Source organism: Falco biarmicus, chromosome 2 (genome assembly GCF_023638135.1).
Source record: "Falco biarmicus isolate bFalBia1 chromosome 2, bFalBia1.pri, whole genome shotgun sequence".
Classification (NCBI taxonomy): domain Eukaryota; kingdom Metazoa; phylum Chordata; class Aves; order Falconiformes; family Falconidae; genus Falco; species Falco biarmicus.
Window position 1 is genome coordinate 74,465,708 of NC_079289.1, and position 22,884 is coordinate 74,488,591.

General features: G+C 39.6%; 1 protein-coding gene across 4 annotated transcripts in view; it reads right to left on the reverse strand.

Moving 5' to 3' along the window:
* Positions 1-15,100: 15,100 nt before the first annotated feature.
* The window catches only part of DHRSX (dehydrogenase/reductase X-linked), a 167,954-nt gene continuing 160,170 nt past the window's right edge, over positions 15,101-22,884 (reverse strand). For 3 of the 4 annotated variants that reach the window (XM_056327398.1, XM_056327397.1, XM_056327399.1), the window contains one exon: positions 15,101-15,562. In XM_056327398.1, coding sequence (XP_056183373.1) covers positions 15,365-15,562 — 198 coding nt within the window. In that variant the 3' untranslated portion in view covers positions 15,101-15,364. The remainder of the gene's footprint in view (positions 15,563-22,884) is intronic. The other variant, XM_056327400.1, reaches the window with a different exon arrangement.

Sequence of the window (22,884 nt, forward strand, 5' to 3'; positions counted from 1 at the left end):
ACGTGGGCAGACACATAATTCAAGGTGGCTGAGGAACTTCTAAGCTATTTTGGTGGAGTAATGTGGCAGAAAATTGGAGGAGAGGATCTCAGGATCAGTGTTTTGAACTAAAACTGAAATTTAAAAAAGAGACCAAACTGACCCAGCATTGGGCTGTAGTTTGTTTGCTTCACCATGTTTAACTAGATGCCCGTTAGTCACTGAGGCTTCATTTTTTCTCTCATTCTCAAAGGCACAGATCCAAAGAGAATTTTCTTCAGTCCTCTCTTTCAAAGATTATGCTTAGAAGATCAGGATAGTCATTTACAAATGCACCAAGCAAACAGAACATGTGATGAATTTACTTCCAAGACAAACAGGTCGGGAATAATGAGAATGTCTCACTCTCTTCTTGCATTAAAATAGTGATAAGCAAAAGGTGTTGCTCTCCAGGCAGCAATGTCTAAAGTATTCTTTCAAAACAAACCGAAGGTTTCTGCTTTTTTACTCCATTTTCTTCAAGCTGCTTAGCCAGGATTATATTCTGTTTTCTTCTGCAGCTGCCTTCTTCACGGTCAGTCTTCTCCCTGAAGATTTTCTTTCTCCTCCATAGCTTGCATCATTCATATTTCATTATCCCACTGTGTTAGAAATTGCTCTGTCCTGGCTCTTGTTATGTTCCTTAGCTGGTTTATTTCTTTTCTGCTCTGCCTTTTCCAACTTTCCTAGTGTAATTTGCCCTTGGTAAGCTCCTGTCTACCTAACTACTGCACCTAACCACGGCCAGACACGATATCCCTCTGGGAAACTGAAAAGACTCGTCCTGCTCTCCACTGACTCTTCAGTGAGCAATGGAGTTACTGAAGTTCAGAGGACAGTTCCACTGGGATCCTAAAATTCAGAAGCAAGCTGGGTGAGTGGAACTAACATTTCTTCTCTCACAGATTTTTTGAAGTTTAATCCCTTCATTCTACTCTTTTTCAATTGTATCCTCTGGCTTTCTCCAGATCTTTTTCCTTAACACAGCCTCCATCCCTTTCAAGGCTGTGCCTGCACAGACAGTAAAGCCCCTCTCAAAAGTGGATCGGTTTGGACACCTCACATCCTAACAGAACACCTTTATTTGAAGCATTTCTGTTTCAAGGCTTCAGCTCTGGCCCTGCAGTGATACTGGGACACTGCAGGAGAGCAGTCTCTGTACCCTGTGCTTCCTGCATTAGAAAAGGTAACCTGGATGCAGTAAGAGCATCTCCAGCCTTCCTGGGTTCATGTAAAAGTCAGATACAGAAGTGAAGCCTTTATGTAAAACAAGCTACTCCATCATTTTTCTCTCTCCCAAATGTCACCTATTTTGTTCAGTATCAGGAATGACCCAAACTCCCATGTCCACTCCTGAGGCCATTTTTGAACTGCTAGTCTCTACCTTTATGCCTGCAGACATGCTTTCTTGTCCTGCATCCACAGCAAAAGTTAAAATGGCAAAGGCTGTCTACAAAAAATATCCTTTCTTCTGAGCTCATATGACCTGTGCTGACAAGTAGCAGCTCATAACTCACTACCCTCACCCTTGCAAGAAATCTACTGAAAGTGTGCAGGGACACCAGGAGCTCCCTGCCAGTCTGAGCTTCCCAGAGTCCCTGCTGGCAGCACAACTGGCTCACTGCTGTCTGCACCCCATCAGTCATTTCTGAGTACACAATATCAAGAAAATAAGCAACCATGTATCGTAAAGTGTGGGAGAGGAAGAGGTATTTTTATATGAAATCAGCCAAATAAAAATCCTCAGAACCGCTTAACTGAAGTCAGTAGGAAAGCTGAAGAGTTTAACCATGGGAATTTTCCCCAGTTCTTGGAAGAGAGAGCACAGGCCCACACAGCATTATGTAGGGGTGCTAGGGAGCTTCTAGCCACGAAAGACCTGTGATGTGGTCAGGACAAATGTGTCAAAACCTGTGTTGTGTAGACGTGGATTTTAAACACTCAAAACCAGAATCTGAACTCAAAAGAGCTGCTGAACTCAATTGTTCTTACCAGACTCTGCTCCCCCTGCCTGCCCCCCACCTCCTTTTCCTTTCTTTTCTTTTCTTTTCTTTTCTTTTCTTTTCTTTTCTTTTCTTTTCTTTTCTTTTCTTTTCTTTTCTTTTCTTTTCTTTTCTTTTCTTTTCTTTTCTTTTCTTTTCTTTTCTTTTCTTTTCTTTTCTTTTCTTTTCTTTTCTTTTCTTTTCTTTTCTTTCCTTTTCTTTTCTTTTCCTTTTCTTTTCTTTTCTTTTCTTTTCTTTTCTATTTTATTTTATTTTATTTTATTTTATTTTATTTTATTTTATTTTATTTTATTTTATTTTATTTTATTTTATTTTATTTTATTTTATTTTATTTTATTTTATTTTATTTTATTTTTCGACTGAGAAGAGCTGTCCGTGCTGCTGGGAACACTGCAAGGAAGGTTAATCCAGACACTTGCCACTTAAAAGTTTACAGACTGCTTACATGTATAAGGAATGAAAAATCACCAGAAACAGGGAAACACCCAGCAATCTGTTCAAGAGCAGCCCTTTAGCATGCCAGAGATCAAGTTCACTTGAAGAGAGAGAGAACTCCAAAGCAGCAGTAGGGGATTCCTCGGTTCCCTCGTTATACTTGGATGCTGAGCTCCAGCACAAGCCTTTCTGCTGTGGTTTAAAGCAAGAGTGTCTTAATTGCTTCCTGAATTACACTTATTATAGAAGCCTTCATTAATTTCTCCTTTCTGTTGCAATTCTAGTCAGTGCAAGAAGTCTTTGCTGGTGGCAGGCTTGCCTAGGGCTGTCATTCCTAAAAGCTCTTCAACAGTCTTCACAGATAACCAGCATTCACCAGAAGGCAAACTGCACTGTCTAGAAATGCGTGATGTTAAATGTGTCAAGGAATTTAAGTTTGAATGAAGCTGCTCAGGTCCACTGCTGTGTATATACCTGTCCCTGTTTTAATGGGACTCCAGTTTTTTTAAAAAAAATCAATTTCTTTAATCCCCTTAATCCTGTTAAAACTATTCCTGGGATGTAACCCCAGATTGTAAGAAAACTTCTGTTGCTGTTCAGCCTAATTCATTTATCACTGAATTGTTTGTCTTTGTCCTGCCACCACTTTCTTTGGGTTTAAACAGTCCCTTTTCCCATGGCGTTTGTAGGTAAGAGCTAGAGTGTCTCTAGAGAGAAAGAGATGCTGGGCTATTTTAAAGAGAGACTCCGGTACCCACTGTGCTTGGGATGTATTTAGACACCTAACATTTGGTTCTCACCTGACACAGGTGCTGTTTGTAATTACAGCTGTCTGATGCTCTGTTGGAGGAAAGAGGGGAGGGGAACAGGCGCACACAAGAGTACAATGGGCATCCCTTGCAACAGTTTGGCTTTTGTGTTAGCTTCATGTTTGTGCCAGCGATGTTTCTGTCACTTTGAATTGCTCCTGGTGTCTCCTGGTATTCCTTTCCATGTTCTAAGGAGGATATCTGATGCCTAAGGCAGGCAGGTGCCCTTCAGCCTTCTATCAGCCACTGACCTGTTCTGCTTTCCCATGGGTGAGCAAAGTATCTCAGATCTGGCTGCTCCAGCACTGTGTGCCAGCAGGGCATTCCCCGGGTTCTCCCTAGCCAATGTGAATTAGCAAGGTTCGGATCTGAAAACAAAACAAACACACAAAACCTCTAAAATAAGACAGAGATGAACACTGTAATACCAAAATATCCCACCAAAAATACTCCTGCTCAGGACTCATCTAACTTTAGGAGGGCTTTAACTCACTGGAACCCTTCCTGTCTCACCTGCGGTTCCCTCAGGTGCACAGAACTCTGCTGCTGTGCATGACTGGGACCTTCTCCATCTTGTCAGTTGATGCTTTGCTCCTACATGAACTCTCTTACCTGGGAACTACGGAGATCCATGCTTAAATCTTCTGACAATCTGAATTGTGTTTTGTACTCTGAGTTCTTGTAAGACCCTCTTGCAGGGCTAGGACCCCCATAACAGGCACTGGGACTGTTTTGTTCATAAAATACCAACCATACTGCCTCTTCAGTGCTAGGGGAGTGAGTCAGGTCGTCCCCCCCATCCTCCCTCCCACAACTAATCTCCATCTTTCCAGGAGTGTAGCACAAACAGCGAGGGATTAGCTGGGTGGGCAGTCTCCTCTTTCACAGCCAGCACTGAAGATCTACCAGGCTGCAGAGAGACACAGATCCAGGAGAAAAGCAAAGCAGCAAGCCTGAGCCTCTGCAGCCTCCTGTACACACACTCACCTGCAGCAGGGAGCTGCCAGCCCTGCTGCCTCCCCCAGTCCCAAGCACCACCTCGGCCCATGTTTAATCTAAGCACGTGCTTACTTTCATTGCTACTAAGAGCACTTGCATGCCACATTGCCCACATCTTGCCCCACCAGCATCACTGTGTTTTTAGAACACCTACAGAGCAGCTTTTAAAATTTTTATTTCATCTGAAGCAACACCCAGGCTGCCTAAATCCCATGAAAACATATCCCACCCCTTAGTTTCCTCCGCCCAACTATCTCCACCCTCTGGTTTGAAAGTTCTTGCTTTCTTCAGCCAAGAAGACTCCCTCAGGCCCATAGCTGCTCATCAACCTTTCTCTTGAGCTACCTACTTGATAAACAGAATGAATTTAAACCAAGAGCAATTAGTCTTAAGATCAGTACTTGTATTTTTCTGAGACCCACGGAAGGGCTTGTGAGCCAAAAGCCTGGCTGTTCTTCCAACAGCTGTGCCTGCTGGTCTGGAGACTGACGTGGACGACTCCTGTTTGTGAGCTCCTGACAGCTACAGTGCAGGCTCATCTCAAATACACAAGTAATTGTCAACCATGTTTCATAACTTTGTGTGCATTTTGGAGAAGGTAGATGGAAGAGGTGGCAAGAGGAAGCTATTGTTTTGCCTAGCAGAGGGGATGTGAAAGGCAAGCCAGCTGTAGGTAATCAGGGTGGAAAGCTGCTGCTGTGCCATTTTAGAATTGGCAATTTGCAATTGGGAGAGACAATTTTTCTATCCTGCCAGCTGGAGGCTCTTGGCAAAGTGGTTATGTTTTTAGAAGCTAAACAAATTAATCTTTCTTATTTTTCCCCAGAGTTTTGGATTTTACCTCAAGAGGTTTGATCTAAAGCTTTTTATCATATCTGACTAACAAAAGACTTATTAAAAATGAAAAAGAATGCAAGAAAAATAGGAAGAAATACAAGTGTTCAGCTGTATTCAGCAAATCAACTGCTTTTTGAACAGCTGAAATCTAAGTGGTTCTGAATTTCTTTATTTTCCATTCATGAAAACAAACAATTTTACATTGACACACAGTTACCACTCCAGTTCGTGTTCCTGTAAAGAAGTGCAGAGCTTTGAGTTGTCTTGTAGCACTGTACATAATCAAGTACTGGCACATAAGAGTCATCGTATTTATAATACTCTGACAAGGATATCATTCTCCCATGTCTTCTCCCAAAACTGTTATCCTCAGTGAGCTTTGATGTATGGTTTGAACTTGCGGTATACGACTATTTGTCCCACAATATAGGGTTGGTTTTGTTTTTCTATTTTAAAAATATATTTTAATGTCTCTATTATTTTCCTCTGGAGATTATGCAGACACAACGATTTTTCCGATAAAATGCATTAAACTAAAAGACTTAAAGTTGAAACATATCTTAGGGTTAGTTTTGGTGTTTATGACAAACTGAAATGTGGAGACCATTGGACCTGGTCTTTATTACATATAAATATTAGCCCTCCAGTTTGTGCTGTGTATTATACCTACCAGGGTGTGATTTTAAAACCCTTTTGTCACCTGTCCCACATGTGCAACACATCACACTGTAGCCCTGAGTCGGTAAAGCACGTGCTGAAATGTGAGCACGTGCTTAAAAGCAATTTACTTACAAGAATATGCTCAAGCACACACTATTATACTAATGTGTTTTGCTGAACTGATGTGATGAATAGTCTAACTGCAGTGTCCCAAAACATCTGCTCTCAAGAGAATTAGGTCATGTAGATTTTATTAACTTTAGGGAAAGGAAAAAAGTCAGTCTAACCTATTACCCAGACCTTTTCATTTGCTTTAGAACAACACAGGATAGGAAGGTATTTGCAGCATCAAAACATTCATAAAACTGTTTTGCAGATATTCAGGTTTGAAGGTTGTTGTTCAGATGACTGCGGTAGTCCCTCCTGACCTCAGAGCCTTTGAAATAAAATAAAAATGGTTTTGTAAAAATTTGTCAATGAATTAAGAGGATATTTCTAAAAAGAGCAACTCCCAGAATTCAACCTTTTCAGCTGAACCGAAAACAGCAGCTACTTTGTGTCACCACCGATTGTGAAACTATGGTTGAACAAGCACGGGAACTAAGGTTCTTTCATTTCAGGAGGAGGTAAGTCACAGCTCCTAACAGATGAGACCAAATTTCCCAAGTCCTGTGACCCTGAGAGCTACTCTTCAAGGCCCTGTTCAAAACTGATATGGAGAATCATAGAATCATCTAGGTTGGAGAAGATCTTCAAGATCATCTGCTCCAAACATGAATGTAACACCTGCCAAGCCCACCACTAGACCATGTCCTTAAATGCCACATCTACATGTCTTTTGAATACCTCCAGGGACAGTGACAAAACCGGTTCCCTGGGCAGCCTGTTCCAGTGCTTGACAACCCTTTCAGTGAATAAATATTTCCTAATATCCGATCTAAAAAAATCCCATTGAACACATCATGGATATGAAGTGCTTGGTCTGCTGAAGATTTGGATAACTGCTCTTCCATTTTTGCACTTTTGCAATGGAAGTACATTGCTGCTGATTTCCTTCTGTTTTCTTTTCATGCAGCCTCCATATCTGAAACAAGTGGAGGGAGAGGAGACAAAAATTTGAGCAAATGTGCTGTACCTTCCTTTGTGGGTCTTCCTTGGCCACAGCAGTGTGATGTGGAAGGCAGATTTCTGTGCAACAAATCCTCTCTTACAGTTCAAGTCACCAAGTCACCTCCGTCAAAAGAACAATCTCTTCAAAGCACAATTGCTTAAGATGTAGAATTTTATTTTTAGAACAGAATGAAAGACATGCCTTTCACTAACATCCTCTTCCTTGAGCTTGTTTAAAAAAACCTATCTCACTGCAAAATGCTGTCTAAAGTGAAATGGTATGAGAAACACAGCCATATCGATCCAGAACACTTCAATCTTGAATATATTTTTTCTGTTTACAAGGTATTTAAAAAAAAATGAGTCTGCTGCTATTTTTCATGTTCTGAAAAACAGAGTATTTTAAAATTTTGATATTAATATTTCTATTTCCTTTTTAATGTTATCTGAGTTTAACTGTTTGATTAGACCTTTTTGGTTTTCCAGAATAAATACTTCAGAACCAGGAAATACCAGCATCTTGGGGTTTTGTTCAGATGCAGGATGACAGCTGTACTTTTCAGCATTTCCCAGAGAATGAGCTGGTGGTAAAATGCTCTCTGCTCTACAAGAAAACTGTTGATAAATGCAGTAACAGCAATTGTGTATTAAGTAAATGCGGTATGAAATGTGGTTTAGAGTCCCATAAAACAGTTTGTAATGATTCTTCTCCTAACAAGCGGAGATGCTGTGAATTTGCAGCTTGAATTCAGTGTCCAGGAAAATAAGACCCAGCAGCGCAAGAGGGAGTTACCATATTGTGATTACAACTGTTGCGCCAAGCAGATGCACAGAACAAAACCAGTTTCCATCAGCTTTGGGAGAGTCACCTACCTACACAGTGGGTTGCATAGAGAAGTTGCATATGAAAGGTATAGAGAAGTTAAAAATGAAGATGAAGAATTAGGAGTAGATTAAAAAAAATATATATATCTCTGAGACCCTAATCTCCTTTTCTAAATCACTGCTAAGTTGCTGAAGCTTCAGCACTGTGCTGAAGTGTTGTGTAATTGCCGGGGATCTCTTCACCTCACAGGTGCAGAGCAATATGCATTTGTACAGCTAATCCTGGCTGAGATGAGAAAGAAACGTCTTCTGGGAGATTCTGTCAGAGTGATAAATAACAGAAAATTTTCTAAAACAAAGGAAATTACTGATCTGGTGAAATTAGTTATGTTCTAGATAAGGCAGGTCACTACTTAATACTTTATCTATGGTTTTAATTGCTGAACTATGGCATGTTTTCATGATGTCAGTGCCTTGACTCTTGATGCCTGTTGCACTTCCTGACTCAAAAGCTCCAAAATCCACCCAAGCACTCTTTAGTGCAAATTTAGGGCTTTAAGAGTGGAAATAAATCACAATAAAAGAAGCATTCAGATTTCTATTAGATCATACATCATGAAACAAATGAAGTGGGCTGTATTTATGGGTCTGAAAGAGGCTTATAGAGTCTCCAAATCTAAGCTCCTCTATGATGTTTCAGGGAAGAAGGTCCACATTGCCTTGGGGTGTAGGAACAGAGGAAAAATAAGCTGACTATTGAGGCTAGATCACTTGTGTATATTCAGCTGTTGAGATCTTGAAAGCCGGAGGGAAGTTGAAAAACTGGATGAGATTCACAAAGAGACTGGAAAATTATTACAAGATGTAAAACACAACTTCTAATGAAAGATTTGAAGAACTTAATCAAGCTAGGTTATTAAAAATACACCAAGAGATGACTTCTTCCCTGACTGGCCATCTTCACTGGGATCAGAACACAGGTTCTTCAGCTCAGCAGATGAAAGTGTAACTAGATCAAATAGCTGGGAGCTAAAAGGCTACTCCTATTCAGATGTGAAATAAAGCTCTGGCTTGTAAGCTCAGGGTAGTTTATGACTGGAAAGAATATATCCAAGGTACTCTATGTTTCACTGGAAAATTTTAAACAAGGACTGATGACTATCTAGAAGAGGCAATCCAGTTCAAATCAGAACAAGCTGATCTTTTTGTCCAGAAGATCAAACCATAAGATTGCTATGGTGCCTTTTGAGCTAAGAAAACATGAACGGGGGGGGGGGGCGGGGCAGAGAGGAGGACACCAAGCAGAAAAGGAAACCTTTTTTCTTACGCAGTTTGATTGCATGTAGAGCTGGCTGAGCCAACAAGAGTTGACAACATACAGGCACTGGACATTTACCTGAGACTACTTGTCAATTTTCCTTCTCTGGCCAGAGAGATGCCATCATGACTCATTTCACACTCAATAGGTCAGAGGAATTGTCCCACAGAAGTATTACACTTACTGACCACAGACGGAGCCTAACTGACTGGCTTAAACTATCTGTCCTGCTTTTAGGTGATTTATTTTAAGTGAGATGACTGCTATTCTCTTTTCTCAATATACCCTATCAGTGGAATCTTTAGATTGCACATTTTTTTAGATTAATCTCTTTGAGACAAAGAGAGGGCTTTAATATATCAATAGAAGCATGAAGGCTCTTTTGCTCCAGAGATAATTTTCTCAGGCATTATCAAATTTAAATGATAACAGGTCTTTATAGCTTCTTCACATGTCTTTCTACAGCGATGCTGGGATGTCTCATTAACTTCAGCACATCTGTACAATGTAGTTAAGAGAAAAGTTCTGTGCAAATATTTTACATTAACTTTTGTGAGCACAGCATTAGCTTTCTTGTAAAGAACCAACGTTGTCTTCAATGGAAGTTTTCCCTGAGAAAAGAATGCAGGATTTGGCCTTCAGCTATCCTGTAATTTTTACAAGAAATTTGTTTTTTTCCTTTAGTATTGTTAAAAAAGTCTTAGATACATCAGAGATCTTGAATATATGCAGATCAATATGGACTAAATTACAGATTCCATAAATATGGGCAAGCTGGAAAAAATCTTGTTACTAGTATCAGAAAAGGGAAGGTAAATAATAGATTAAACCGATCCCTTTGTTTGCAAACTAACAGGGATGTTACTTGAGCTCATTTTAAGGGTTCAAGCATTTTAAAGGTTGAGGGGTCTTTGGTCTCTGCAAAGGACATAAGCCTGCTTACCATCTTAACACCGCTTGCATTCTGTCTGTGGAGAGGTGACCAGGTTTAATATTACTCCAAAAGTGCCATAGCCTGTTTCTGGGCCCTTTTCACTTTTACTTTCTTTTTTTCCTTTTTCTTTTTTCTTCTCCTTTTCCTTTTCTGGGATTGGGAAATCTTTCACTTTAAGGCAATTGGTTTCAAACTAGACAGCGTTTGTCTAAATAACTGATGATCACTGCTACTTTTTGCCTCTTCCTGATTTCCTGTGTGAAGGGAACTCTTGCCTCAGGTCCATTTCCAAAGGGAGAGATGCTAACAAGAGTTGATGGGTACGGTATGGGAACCACTAACTACCTGCATCTGGAAACAGCACTCTTGGCCACCTGTCCGTTTTCCTCCTGACAATGGTCACAGCATTCTCGATATTACCACAGTGGATTGCTAAAACACAGTGGGTTTGCTTTAAAAAGGAATAAAACTACCTTCCAAAAATTGTTCATAATAATGGCTTATCTTGCCTGGCCTGACGTCGTACAATACACTTCACCTTTTGCACTGAATTCTGCAACTGCTGCAGATTGGTCAGTGTAGTCAGCCTTTGCTCTCTTAAAATCATGTGTCTTATCTTATCTGTGACAGATTTCATGTTAACTTCACTGGAATCCGATTTTGTCTTTCCATGGAGGGAGCTGGAGCACAAACCACATCATACAATGACTAAGGACAGCCTAACATCCGAACTGTACAAGAGCCAAAGCTTGCATGTAGATAGCTTATTAAGGATGCGGATTTAAGACTGCCATGTGTTATATTTACGACTAGCACTATCATGCATTTAGAAGAGGCAGTAAGAAGCCTGATGTTAAATAATGAAGTATTTTGTTTCTATGGTATATCACTTCTCACTGTGTACTAAAGTAATTGATAGCTGTGCAAAAATTGAACTATAAAGTTCAGATATTTATAAAATATGATTGTGAAAGTGTGGCTAGAGGTTCCACATTTAGGCTTAACATCAATTTTGAACTGGAAGCAAGGATGTAACTATTACGTGCAAATAACAGTGTATTCACACATGAATCACAGCACTTACTCTTTCAGTACCTAATTAATGTCCCCACAAACCAAGTCTTTTTACAAATAAACTAGTTGGTTAATGAAGAAGTTAACATTTTTTCTAAGAAACTTACGGCTCTTTGTCAGCACATTATTTATTTCCTGTGCAAGTTCACTGTTTAAAAAACATTGTCTTATCAAATTCCTAGATGACTACATTCATTGCAGTAAGAGCTATACCATTTTTTGTGTGCTATACTTCAAAACAGTATTAATCTTTTTTGTCCTTTTTTAAGATTTTTTTTCCCCACAGGAGCTGAAAAAAAACCCCAACCCTTTTTAAAAAAAGAATAAGATATTAGTTTGAAATGGTTTTACTCCTTCACCAAAAGGACTAGTATCAGCCCATGGTGGCCTTTAGTGGATGCTTCTGTTGATCTCAGACTTGAACTGGACTGCAGATCTTGTGTGCCTTTTTGAGACTAGGTAAAGTCACCCAGATTTTTTAATTAAACATTAGCCTGGGTGGAGTACTAGCATGGAAATACCCATTTTAGAAGTTATGAGCAATGGGTCACTCTCATACAAATCAAAATAAGTGCTGTCACTCAGGACATGAGGCAGAATCTAAGTATGACTTCACTGTGACTGACCTACCTTGCTTAGCAGCCTACATGGCCTCCTTGCCAGGTATCTTTTCAGAGGCATCTTTTCTTTATCTTCAGATATCAGGTGTATGTGTTCCGATATGTGGTTACTCCCACAGAGAGAGGATCTGCTTTCATGTTGGAAGGTTAATTTCTCTAACTTCAATTTACAATTATTGGAGCTTGTTTTGCCTTTCTTTGCAAGGTTAAAAAGCTCTCAGGTATTTATTTTTTTTATATGTATAGAACTGCTACAAGGGCTCAGGCTCTCTCTCAAACACGTCATTAGTGAAGGGAAACATAGGGTTTCTCAGATATCCAGACATTCTGTGTCCTTAAAATGTGAAATCAGCTCTTACCGTTTCTGTGTGAAGCAAAATAATTGTCCTCTTTCTACATGCTTCATATATATATATTTCCCCCCTAAATAGATATGCTAAGGATTATTTTTGATTTTTGCAGCAGTACCACAAGCAAGTGCTCCCAGTGACATGCAGCACTTTGTGACAACACTGGAGTTTTCTCGAGACAATCTCATGTGCTTATGTGACATTGCAGAGCTGGCACAGCTCTGCCTTTAGTTCCTGAGAGAACTCTTTTTGCAACCAGTTCAAGTTTATCTTCATAGCATTGCACCGCTCTAAAAATCCCTGGTTTTAGGACACTTTTCCCCCTGCTTCATGCAGACACAATCTGTGTTCTTGGTTGTCACAAACCATGTTTTCAGTGTTGTTTAAAACAGATTTCATTGGACTGAGACTGCTAACAAAGTGGTTCAGATTACACTGAAAGTGTGAGTAGCTCTCTTTAGTGTTTGCTATTTTACCAATCCCTATGCCACTTGAAACTGGTTGTGTGAATATTTTGGAGCTTTGAGAGAGTCAAAATTGAAGGTAATTTGGTCCCATCTAGTTTGAGTAATCCTGGACATACTTGTAGCAGCAGTGATGTTCTGTGGGAATGCTATGGCAACATCAAAATGTTGGCTGTCTAGCAGGCTTACTGCATCCTGTGCACAATCCGTGAATAAACAGAGGAATTCAGTTCCCAGAGTGTCAGTCTGGCACATTTCACAAGCACTACGTTCACTTACCAAAAAAAACCCAACTAAAAAAACCCAACAACCTCAGCCAGTCGTACAGAGAAAGTGCTATAGTGATTGAGTGATAAATTTCCTGCTGCTAGCCCTTGTATATACTAACTCTGAGGAGCTAGGAATAAATCATGCATGACTTAATTTTGAGAGGAGATATGCTCTCCTTCAGATTTTTTATTATTTTTGCTCTCATCTGCTTTTCTTTGTTCATACTATGTTTTTTTTGTCTTTGCATCTCCTTGCTAGTTTCTGGACATATTAGCATGCTTCCTTTCAGTTAGATGTGTTCTCTCTCTGAACCAAAGGCTGGAGAAACGGACAGTGAACTACCAGGTTTGAGCTAAAAAGCCCAAAAGGGATATTAGTCAGGGTTCAGTGCACAGGAACATGTTTGTATTGTTTCTAGTCTGCTGCAAATAAGAGCACAACATTGTGTTTGCACTTAATTCTGCCATGCAGTGATTTCCAGTGCCCCAAAGTGAATACAAGCTTTATGTCCACCTATCGGTCTATTTTGCTGTGGCTGTGTCTATCTTCAAAAAGGAAATGCAAGGCCATTTATAAGATTATGCTGTTTTTTTTCAGATGACACCTAAAATAAATGAGATGGGAGCAGGGTAGAGATTACTCTATTAACAGCAAGACTTTATGCTCCCTAGTCACAGAATCCATGCCTGGAAAGTTTCTCTCACTGAGGGAAAGATCATAGAATCACAGAATGGTTTGGGTTGGAAGGGACCTTTAAAGATCATCTAGTTCCAGCTCCCTGCCATGGGCAGGGACACCTCCCACTAGACCAGGTTGCTCGAAGCCCCATCCAGCCTGGCCTTGCACACTTCCAGGGATGGGGCACCCGCAGCTTCTCTGGGCAACCTGTTCCAGTGCTTCACCACCCTCACAGTGAAGAATTTCTTCCTAATGTCTAATCTAAATATTACCTCTTTTAGTTTAAAAACATTACCCTGTCATCCTATTGCTACACTCCCTGATAAAGAGCCCCTCCACACTGGAAGTCTGCTATAAGGTCTCCAAGGAGCCTTCTAGATGTTTTGGGGAGACTTCTAACCTTGACTGAAACTTCCAGGGGAAGTTTCTTGGTAAATTATTCTTGTGGTTTATCACCTTCGCTGTTAGAATGTTGTGTCTATCATCTTCAATGCGCTTTTTTTCTTTCTTTTTTAATTTATTATATTATATATTATTTATATTTCATTTTTTCTTTTTTTCTTTTACTTATTTGAGCTTGTAGAAACTCAGATTATCTTTATATTGCCACATGTCTGTCTTGTTCTTTACTCCATGGATGTGGACATCATCCTTGAAGCTTCACTTCGGCAGACATAGGTAGAGTTCCCTGAACTGTACACACTGAAGCATGTTTGAAACTGATGGTGTCTGAACTGACCACTATGCCACTCAGAAGAGAAATCTTAGGTTTACCAAAAATAGTTTCAGAAAAAATATCAGCTCCACACTCGGAGAAAGTAAAATAAATTTAAAAATAAAACAGCTGTTAGGAATCTGTTAGGAAGTTTTAGGAAAGAAATACAACAAAAGGGAAAATATCCTGTTGCTGCTGTGTAAGTTGGATGAGTAGGCAGGAGCTACTCTTCAATACGGCAAAGAGATAGTTTAATGGGGACATGCTGGAAGTCTCCCAAACCATTAGCAATGTGACAAAAGTGGACTGGCATTAACTGTCTGCTGCCTCTTCCAAACCATGAACTCTAGTTTTTGGATTCATACAAACTAGTTTCAAAACCAATGAAAGGAGGTGATTCTTCATGCAACGAGCAGTAGATGAGTGAATCTCCTTGCCAAAGAAAATGCATGAAGTTGTGGATGCAACTTTACATGGGTCCAGGAAAAAAGGGGACAAGTAATCTTAGCCCACAGCCAAGACAACAGGCCGACTTCATCCTCTGCTGAAACCAGTGTCACCGTTATGATGTTTGATCCCTTCCTTACACTTATGGCTCACCTTCAATGGAGAGCTGCACTCGAACTGAAAACAAATGAATTCAATATCTTGTCTGAAGACCTTATTTACATTTTTTTTTTTGGTTCTGACTTTCAGTTAATACCTCTGGATAAAACTTGACACATAAAACTGATGTTGTGATAGAAACAACATAATCATCATGAATGCCAAATGCCTGCATTAGAACAAGCTGACATTCATTATAAAGAGTCTTAAAGATTAATGAAGCTTAAGGAAAAAAGCTGAAACTTTTAAAACTGATTAGAAATGAGTTAGTTGTATGTAACAAAGGTGCCTTAGTTCAACACGCCACAGACACAACATGCTCACCAGGGAATGTCTTTTCTTTTGTTGAACAAAAAATGAAAACTCAACTGTGCACAAGGTTAAAGATTGTATTTTAATCACAGACTGAAACATCATGATTTACAAAACTGATGGTTAGATTTAAAACCAACCACTACATCTTTCTGTGGGAATATTCCCCCCACACCCTAGCAGACTAGGGGTTCAAGTGATGAACAGAGCTGTTCATGTTTGCCTTTGGGACTGAACAGTGATTTCCAGGATGATGACTGATGCTGCAAGAATTCACCTAAAATGCTTGTCAATGTATTTCATTTACCCAGCTGGAAGTGGCTTCTTCTAGGGAATTCTGCTGGATTCATCAGAAATCCCAACCATTTTGCAGCTTTCTGTCCAGAGCCTTCTCTGCAGCTCCTCATCATATGCTACGTCAGCAGATTTTGTCCTTTCCTCATTGTAAAGGTAGCAGCCGCCCACTCCTTCCATCTCAGGCGACGCTGCTGCATAGATGGTTGTAGAGGCTCCTTCCTCTGGAGTCTGCAGAAACAAGCAAACAAAAAAAACATAACAAATTCAGATGAGACAGGTATAATAAAATAATTACATTACACCATGGGACCTTACCAATGACAATCAGCTTCCCTAGTTTTGCATCAAACTTGTAGTTCTTATGCAAACCTCATGGTGGCAATGATAAAAATGCCACTTATTCAACCCGCAAAGTAGACTTTGTTTCCACAACAGTGCTATTTTGAGATAGATTAAAGCCACAGAACAGATATATGGAAAACTCTGGTCCATTTTTTCAGGAGCCAGTCAGGAGGAGCATACAAAATAATTTATTTAGTTTTCACAGTTAGAGCTAATAAACCCAAAAGCAAACACAAATATTATAATCCTAGTTTAATTATTCATTTTGCAGGGATGAAAGGGTCTATACTCTGCCTTAAGAAGATGAAGGCTATGCTGTACGTGCAATGTGTTCATTGTTACAACAATATGACACGAGCAAAGGATCATGGAAAGTACAACAGCAAATTAAGATTCCGTAGTTCAATCCCAGCAGGCAGGTAAACCAGGGAATTACATTTTCCAATAGTTTTCAGAATTCTGCAGTGTTGTAAAGCAAAATGGTGAAAGATCTGCAATGTCTGACAGACCATGAGTATTAAATGAAATTTAATAGCTTAGAGTGATAACTCCTTTCATCCTGAGGATATGCAAAACATTTCCATTTTGCCTTCAGAAGGATCACACAGCTATCACTGAAATTATTTAAATGTTTTTTTTTTTCTTTCGTTGAAGGACATATTTAAAACACAATGTTTGATATGTTTCATTTTTATCAGTGATATAATTAATCAACGCCTACTACATAATAATGTATCATTGTACAGTCCTTGCAGTCATTCTGAGTCATTAACAGTGCCAGTGCTGCTCATAGCTTTGTCCGCTGCACCTGACAGGATGCCTTTTCCTAAAGAACTCACTTGGTGAAAGAGACAGTATTGAACAGGTTACTCAGTGCCTTAATGAAAATACAAATCTAAGTAATTTGAAGCTTTTTGTGACAAGGTTATGATATTTTAAAAAGAAACAACACTGTTTTCTCACTGTGCATAAATACAACTTACTAAAAATAATTTATTTATATGATGCATCTGGCATTTGGTTTCATTTACAAATAAACTAGAGCCATGTCACACAATCACACAATAAGTCAAGGTTACCCAAACTGCGACCTCTCCAGCTGGTGCCCAGGCAGAGCACCCTCAGCATCTGTGAAGGAAATCCATCCCCTGTGTGACCACAGGCACGTTCCCCCAAAAGTGAACTGCTGAAGCAATATACCCTACAATACGAATGCTCCACTCCATGCCAAGCCCTTGATCAAAAGTGTTTAAGCTGAAGGAAAACTGATGCCAACAGGCTGCAAGGAGTGGTAGTACCACTGTGCTTTCCTTCAGCGGCCACGGAATAGCCAGCTTTTGCTGCCAGTTACCACACAAAGGCAGCATGTCATGTTCCAAATAACACTGAATGAAATAAGATGATAACTCAGCCATCCAACAGGCTGTTCTCTCAGCAAAGCATCAGTCAGTACATAAAAAAAAGTCAGTTCAGGTAACTGCTGGAATATTTTTTATTTTTAAGAAGATGACTGGACAGTTAGATACCATCTAGAAACACAATGTGCCTATTTACTTTAGTTTTATACTCTACTACTGCTTTTTCACCCTTCTTTATATTATGAAAAATAGTTCTATTCCCATCCAGTACATTATGTAAACAACATAAAGATATGTGCGTGCATAATTCTTCACATGATCAGGATGACTCCAAAAAGTTGGATTCCACATGCTCATATAGTGGCTACTATCACAATCAGCTATGCTGCAATATAAAATACCTTAATACTGTAAAGCAGCAGAAAAATGATGAATGCAAGCATTCATATTTTATACCACTCACTCTGGATGACAGAAAGAAACCAAAAGTTTTTTTAACATACTGCTGTACTTAAAAATTTAGTGACACAGACAAACCATTAGCTCATGTGATGGTTCACTGGACGTTATGTTCCTGAGTTCTCCAGCTCCCCAGCACAAACAAGCATAAATGTCAGTGTCGATGACTACCAAATCTTAACAACAGCTCAAAACGGAAATGCTTTAAAAAAAATTTCTGTGGGTGGAATTCATGTGATTATGTTCTTATGAGCAGGGCTCTCTGCAGCCTCAGACATTGGTCTGTATGGATCTTCCTACAGCATCAGAAATGCTACGTGCTTTTGCTGATTCAATGGGAAGTCTCTTCTATCATATGCAGTATTTATCAGGTTCTTTATTTTTTGATGATATGTCAGGTTAGCTCCCCACCAGAGGGGATCTATACCAAGAGGGTGGCCAAACACTGGAACAGGCTTCCTAGAGAGGAGGTCAATACCCCAAGTCTGTCAGTGTTTAAGAGGCATTTAGACAATGCCCTTAACAACATGCTTTAATTTTTGGTCAGTCCCAAATTTGTGAGCAATTGGACTAGATAATCATTGTAGGTCCCTTCCAACTGAAATACTCTAGTCTTTCTATTCTATTCTATTCTATTCTATTCTATTCTATTCTATTCTATTCTATTCTATTCTATTCTATTCTATTCTATTCTATTCTATTCTATTCTATTCTATTCCATTCCATTCCATTCCATTCCATTCCATTTCAAATAATATTAAATATTTTAAATAAAAGCAGTGTACAAGTTGAAAGTCAGCTATTGTTTTTATTCATGCAGCCCTAGTAGACCTTTACCAAACCATTTTATGTAGCAAATGTTTTCTATTCTTCAATACAAAGAAAATATTGAACAGGCTTAGACATGAATAAATGCACTTACATGGCCACATTGTGACCAGTCTATAAGCACAGTGACATTGTCACCATCCATTAAGGTCAGCTTATGTAACTTGCCCCAAGATTTAATTTGTTTTTAATCCTGTCCACCATATCTAATACACTGAGTGGAAGGTTCTGTGAAAAATTCCTATTTAGTTTCTATCACCTGTTGCTAAAAGCAATTATCTAAACACATAAGGGAAAAAACCCCACTATAATACATTAAGCAATTAGTGCATAATAATTTCAGTTAAAGGAAAACAATTTTTCCAGTGCAACAGGGAGCAGAGTTGCATATGTATGATTAATTAATTGTCTTATCCCATCTTCTTAGTGCCTAATTAATGCTGAAAGCTTTAATGTTCCATTACTTGAGGATCTCTCTCTTCATTGTTCTGGCGTGTTTTCTGTTTTAATGAAAGTAAAAGGGAAACTCTACACCAGGAGTACCCTGGCCTTCCAGCTGGGTGGATGACCTACCTGTTTTGAGAGGCTGGAAGAAAAGTACTTGCTGTGATTCCATCTCTGGATCATGCTCATACCTACTATGAAAGCACTGTATGTCCACCTGCCCATACACCATCAAGGCTCTTTCCCAAAGTCTTGGATCTACTACACACCCATAGTTAAACTGCAGCCCACAGAGACACACAGACACATCCATACATGTCCTGCCTGTGTACCAGCACCTGAGGACCTCTTGGGAAGAAAGAAGCTGGCAACAGGTTGCAACCACTGGAGCAATTCATGAGTGGACAGGGAGCAGGTTGACTTGTTCCAGCAGTGGCAGCCTCATCCTAGTTGCCAGCTTTCCTGGGAACCCCATAGCTCTCCTTTTACCACATGATAGCCCATCAAAAAATGAGGAGAAACCACAAAGCTCTTGGAAAATTACCACAAGCAGGAGACTACTGTCCAAAGCAACACATCTGACCCATTCTGTGACGCCAATGGCCTTCTAGGAAGGACAGCACCTGATAAGAAGCCAGCGAAATCACCAGCCAGCACTTGAATACCTTGATCTATAAACCCCAGGATGTTTGTCATGATGCTCTATACAAATGGGAGCAAGTTCCCACCTTTGAGATTCTGAAGTATTATACCAAAAGTTGCAGGTAGACAGGCAGTGATAAGTATCATTCAAATCACAGAGGAGGATACTCTACACACTGCCAGAATTAAAAAACAAAACAACCCCAAAAAAACCCAAACCCAAACAATAACAGAATAATATATATACATATATATACATATACATACATATATATACACACACACACACACATATAGAATCCGTAACATCATGTTCATGATTTGGCTGGACTTGTCCTAAGACAAGAGGGATTCCCATAAACTGCACAATGCTTCTTCTCTCTTCAGTTACCAACTTATTTGTGCTGAACTTTTTTTAAATTGGATTTTTGTTTACATATTATTGTATTATTAGTATCCAAGCAACTGTAATTGATACCTTTGTCATAGCCAAGTAAAACTGATTTCTGCTTAACTTCTTCCTAATGAAATTCTGCATGTGCAATTCCTTTTGCTTGTTACAGTATTGATCATGTATTTCACTTTCCTTTGCAATTAACTATTTGATTGCAATATCCCTTCAACAGTAAATAAAGGTCAGATTGAAATATTGCTTATTACATGTGTAGGCTGTGGAAGGAGAGAAAAGATAGCATGTGACCAGCTGATTTAAGCAAAATGCAGTCTATGTACACAAAATGACATTATTTCAGTACTACCTATTCCCAAAGAAAGATATGTTGGTTGTTTTTTTTTTACAGAAGCTCTACTAATTCTTTTTTTTAAAATATTCACCAATAGTAAATCATTAATGTAGAATACTTTTCCTTCAGCATGAAATGAAATATTCTATTCTATGAAAGCTAGGACACATACTAAGGGGGTTTGTGGTTTAGTTTTGTGTTTTTAAGACTTGCCAGTTAATGCATTTCGATTAATGCATTTTTAAGTGCCATATAGTCTTGTCAATACTAGGTGCTAATGCTCACAAAATGTGTTAGCCGACGAGTCAGGCCCTATAGCCATGTCTCTATGAAATGTCACATGCTTTTCATTTGTCTACAACACGCGCAACAGCTTAACTCTTTGGAAACGATGCGCCTGCATCAGTTGTGCATTATGGCTTTGTGGCACTTTTCTTATTAATCCAGGTACTCATCCAGTTCCACCTTCACCTGAATTCATAGCTCGGCATCCTGGGTAGACAGTATGGTATGTACATCAGAAACTACAGAAAACTGGAACAGAAACAAAACTAACAAGCTCCTATAATTCCTCTTCTGCAATCCATTCTTTTTCCCAGTACCATCTTCAGTTAACTACCAGCAAACAGTGAGAACCTTGCTGTGTCTTAAACACTGTGATGAACAGTTCACATGGGCAGCATGCATATAATTCCAATTGCATCGGTTGACACAGTTTGCCATATGATTGAAAAAGCAGTAGTGATACAACCTATGGTATCAGAGGAGTTCTTACTCTGGAATAGCTTCCCCTCACCCCAGTCAATCAGCTGATTATACTTGGTTTGTATTTTATAACTTCAGGATGCTGCCATCTTGAGAGATGGTAGGAGAGAAGGTTGGGCAAAGAGGACAGAGCAGGAAGCAGCTGGCAAACCCAAAGACTGAAATTGCAGTTGCGTTTTGAGGGATACGACTGAGGGGTCAAACAGGCAGCTGTGCATCAGGACTGGCTAGTATGCTGGCAAATGGCTTAATAGTGAGGAAGAACATGTTAAAACACCTTTATCCATACAATTTGTGATGGAGAACACATTAAGTGTTGGTGGAATGCCCCTCATCAGCAACATTAAGTAGACTGCTGTAGGAACACTCACCGACACTGGTTTTATGATGGGAAGGTCCTACCTCATGTACTCACATCCATTATGTCATGAACTTGTCAGTTCATATGGGAAATCTGCTCATGGGCTGATGACTTCAAGGAGCTTTCAGGGGTTGGTTTTTTTGGCATGAGGGTGAAGTGTGTTTGCTCTTTAGCCTCACTTTTTTAAATGGATGAGTTTCCCTCAGGCCATTCCTGACTTGGGTAAGGACAAGACATGTCTCTGGCTACCAACATATTTTCCAGGTTCCAACTAGGAAGACACAGTAAGCACTGAACAGGCCATCTGCTGGGCCTGGGTACTCAGGCACTTTTGCCAGCATTCCTTTACTTTTTTCCATGTTAATTATTCTGGTAATGCTTTGAAAATGTTAGTATTCTACTGACTGGACTAAAATCTCTGCATATACAGTTTAGTGCCTTTTCTGTCTTTCTTCAGGGAAGACAATGATCATCTGGGATCCCTGAACAGTACTACGCATATACACAGTGGGGCTTAGCAACAAGAATGAGAACATGAAATTACTGTTACTGGGTACAGCAAAGTCTGTCATCTAATTGCTGGCAGCTAATGGAGGGGGGACACCCAGCCACCCTTGGTGCACTGCTTGACTCTCAAGAGCAAAGGCAAACACAAAGCCACTGCAACACGGAATAGTTTGAAAACTGTCAGAAACAGAGTAGCTGGGATTGTGTTCCCATGAATATTGATGCAAACAACTTGTGAGAAATAAATTACCTGTGTTACAGGGAGCGCTGATTACTATGATCTGTGAACGACCGACTCATTTCAAAACCAGGTTACTTTCTGGTGCAAGACTCTTGAGGTGAAATAACAACAGCTGCTGTAGTGTCACTGCCTGCTGCTGAAGATACGGGCTACATGTGCTCAACACTTCTTGTGTAACTTCTGCAGTGTCTAGACCTCCTGATGTGATCGTTGCTTCGAAAAATTCGGCCGAAAAATGATTAGTTGAAACACTGAGTATGAAAACAAAGGCTAGCAAGGAAACTGTGACGCAGGTATAAGGATGTGTTCGGCAAGCTTTCATCAATGAGGCTGTAACAGCCGACTGTAAGTCCTGGTAAGACCCATGGCCAGGACCAACTGTCAGATCCCTAGGAAGCCAAAGCTGCCAGAGATGTCTGGCAGCACAGCTTGTCAAAGATCTCTGCCTTCTCAAAACTCAAAATCCCCAGTTTCCACCTGGGTTCTCTCTCTTCTCCTATTCTTTCCCATGTAGCTCACTATTACTCTCTTTCTATCCAATTTCTGCCTTGATTATACACCAGAAAGAGATAGAGATGTTTTATTGAATATACAGTTCTCCCTAGAGACTCAGTCAGCACCACCAAATTAATTTCTCTTCAATCCCCAACTCATAGGAAAGAGAATTCTTTAATAAATTCACTTCATAATAAAATCTTTAGGTTTCTTCTTTAAAAGAGACAGCAGCTACAAACAAATGGCTGAGTTAAAATGTGAAGCCTTTCTCTTGACAATGTTGTGGCTACAGAGCAATAATTTCTGAATCAAAGATACGAATATATAATAAAAGACAAAACACTGATAAATTGAGAACAGAAGGC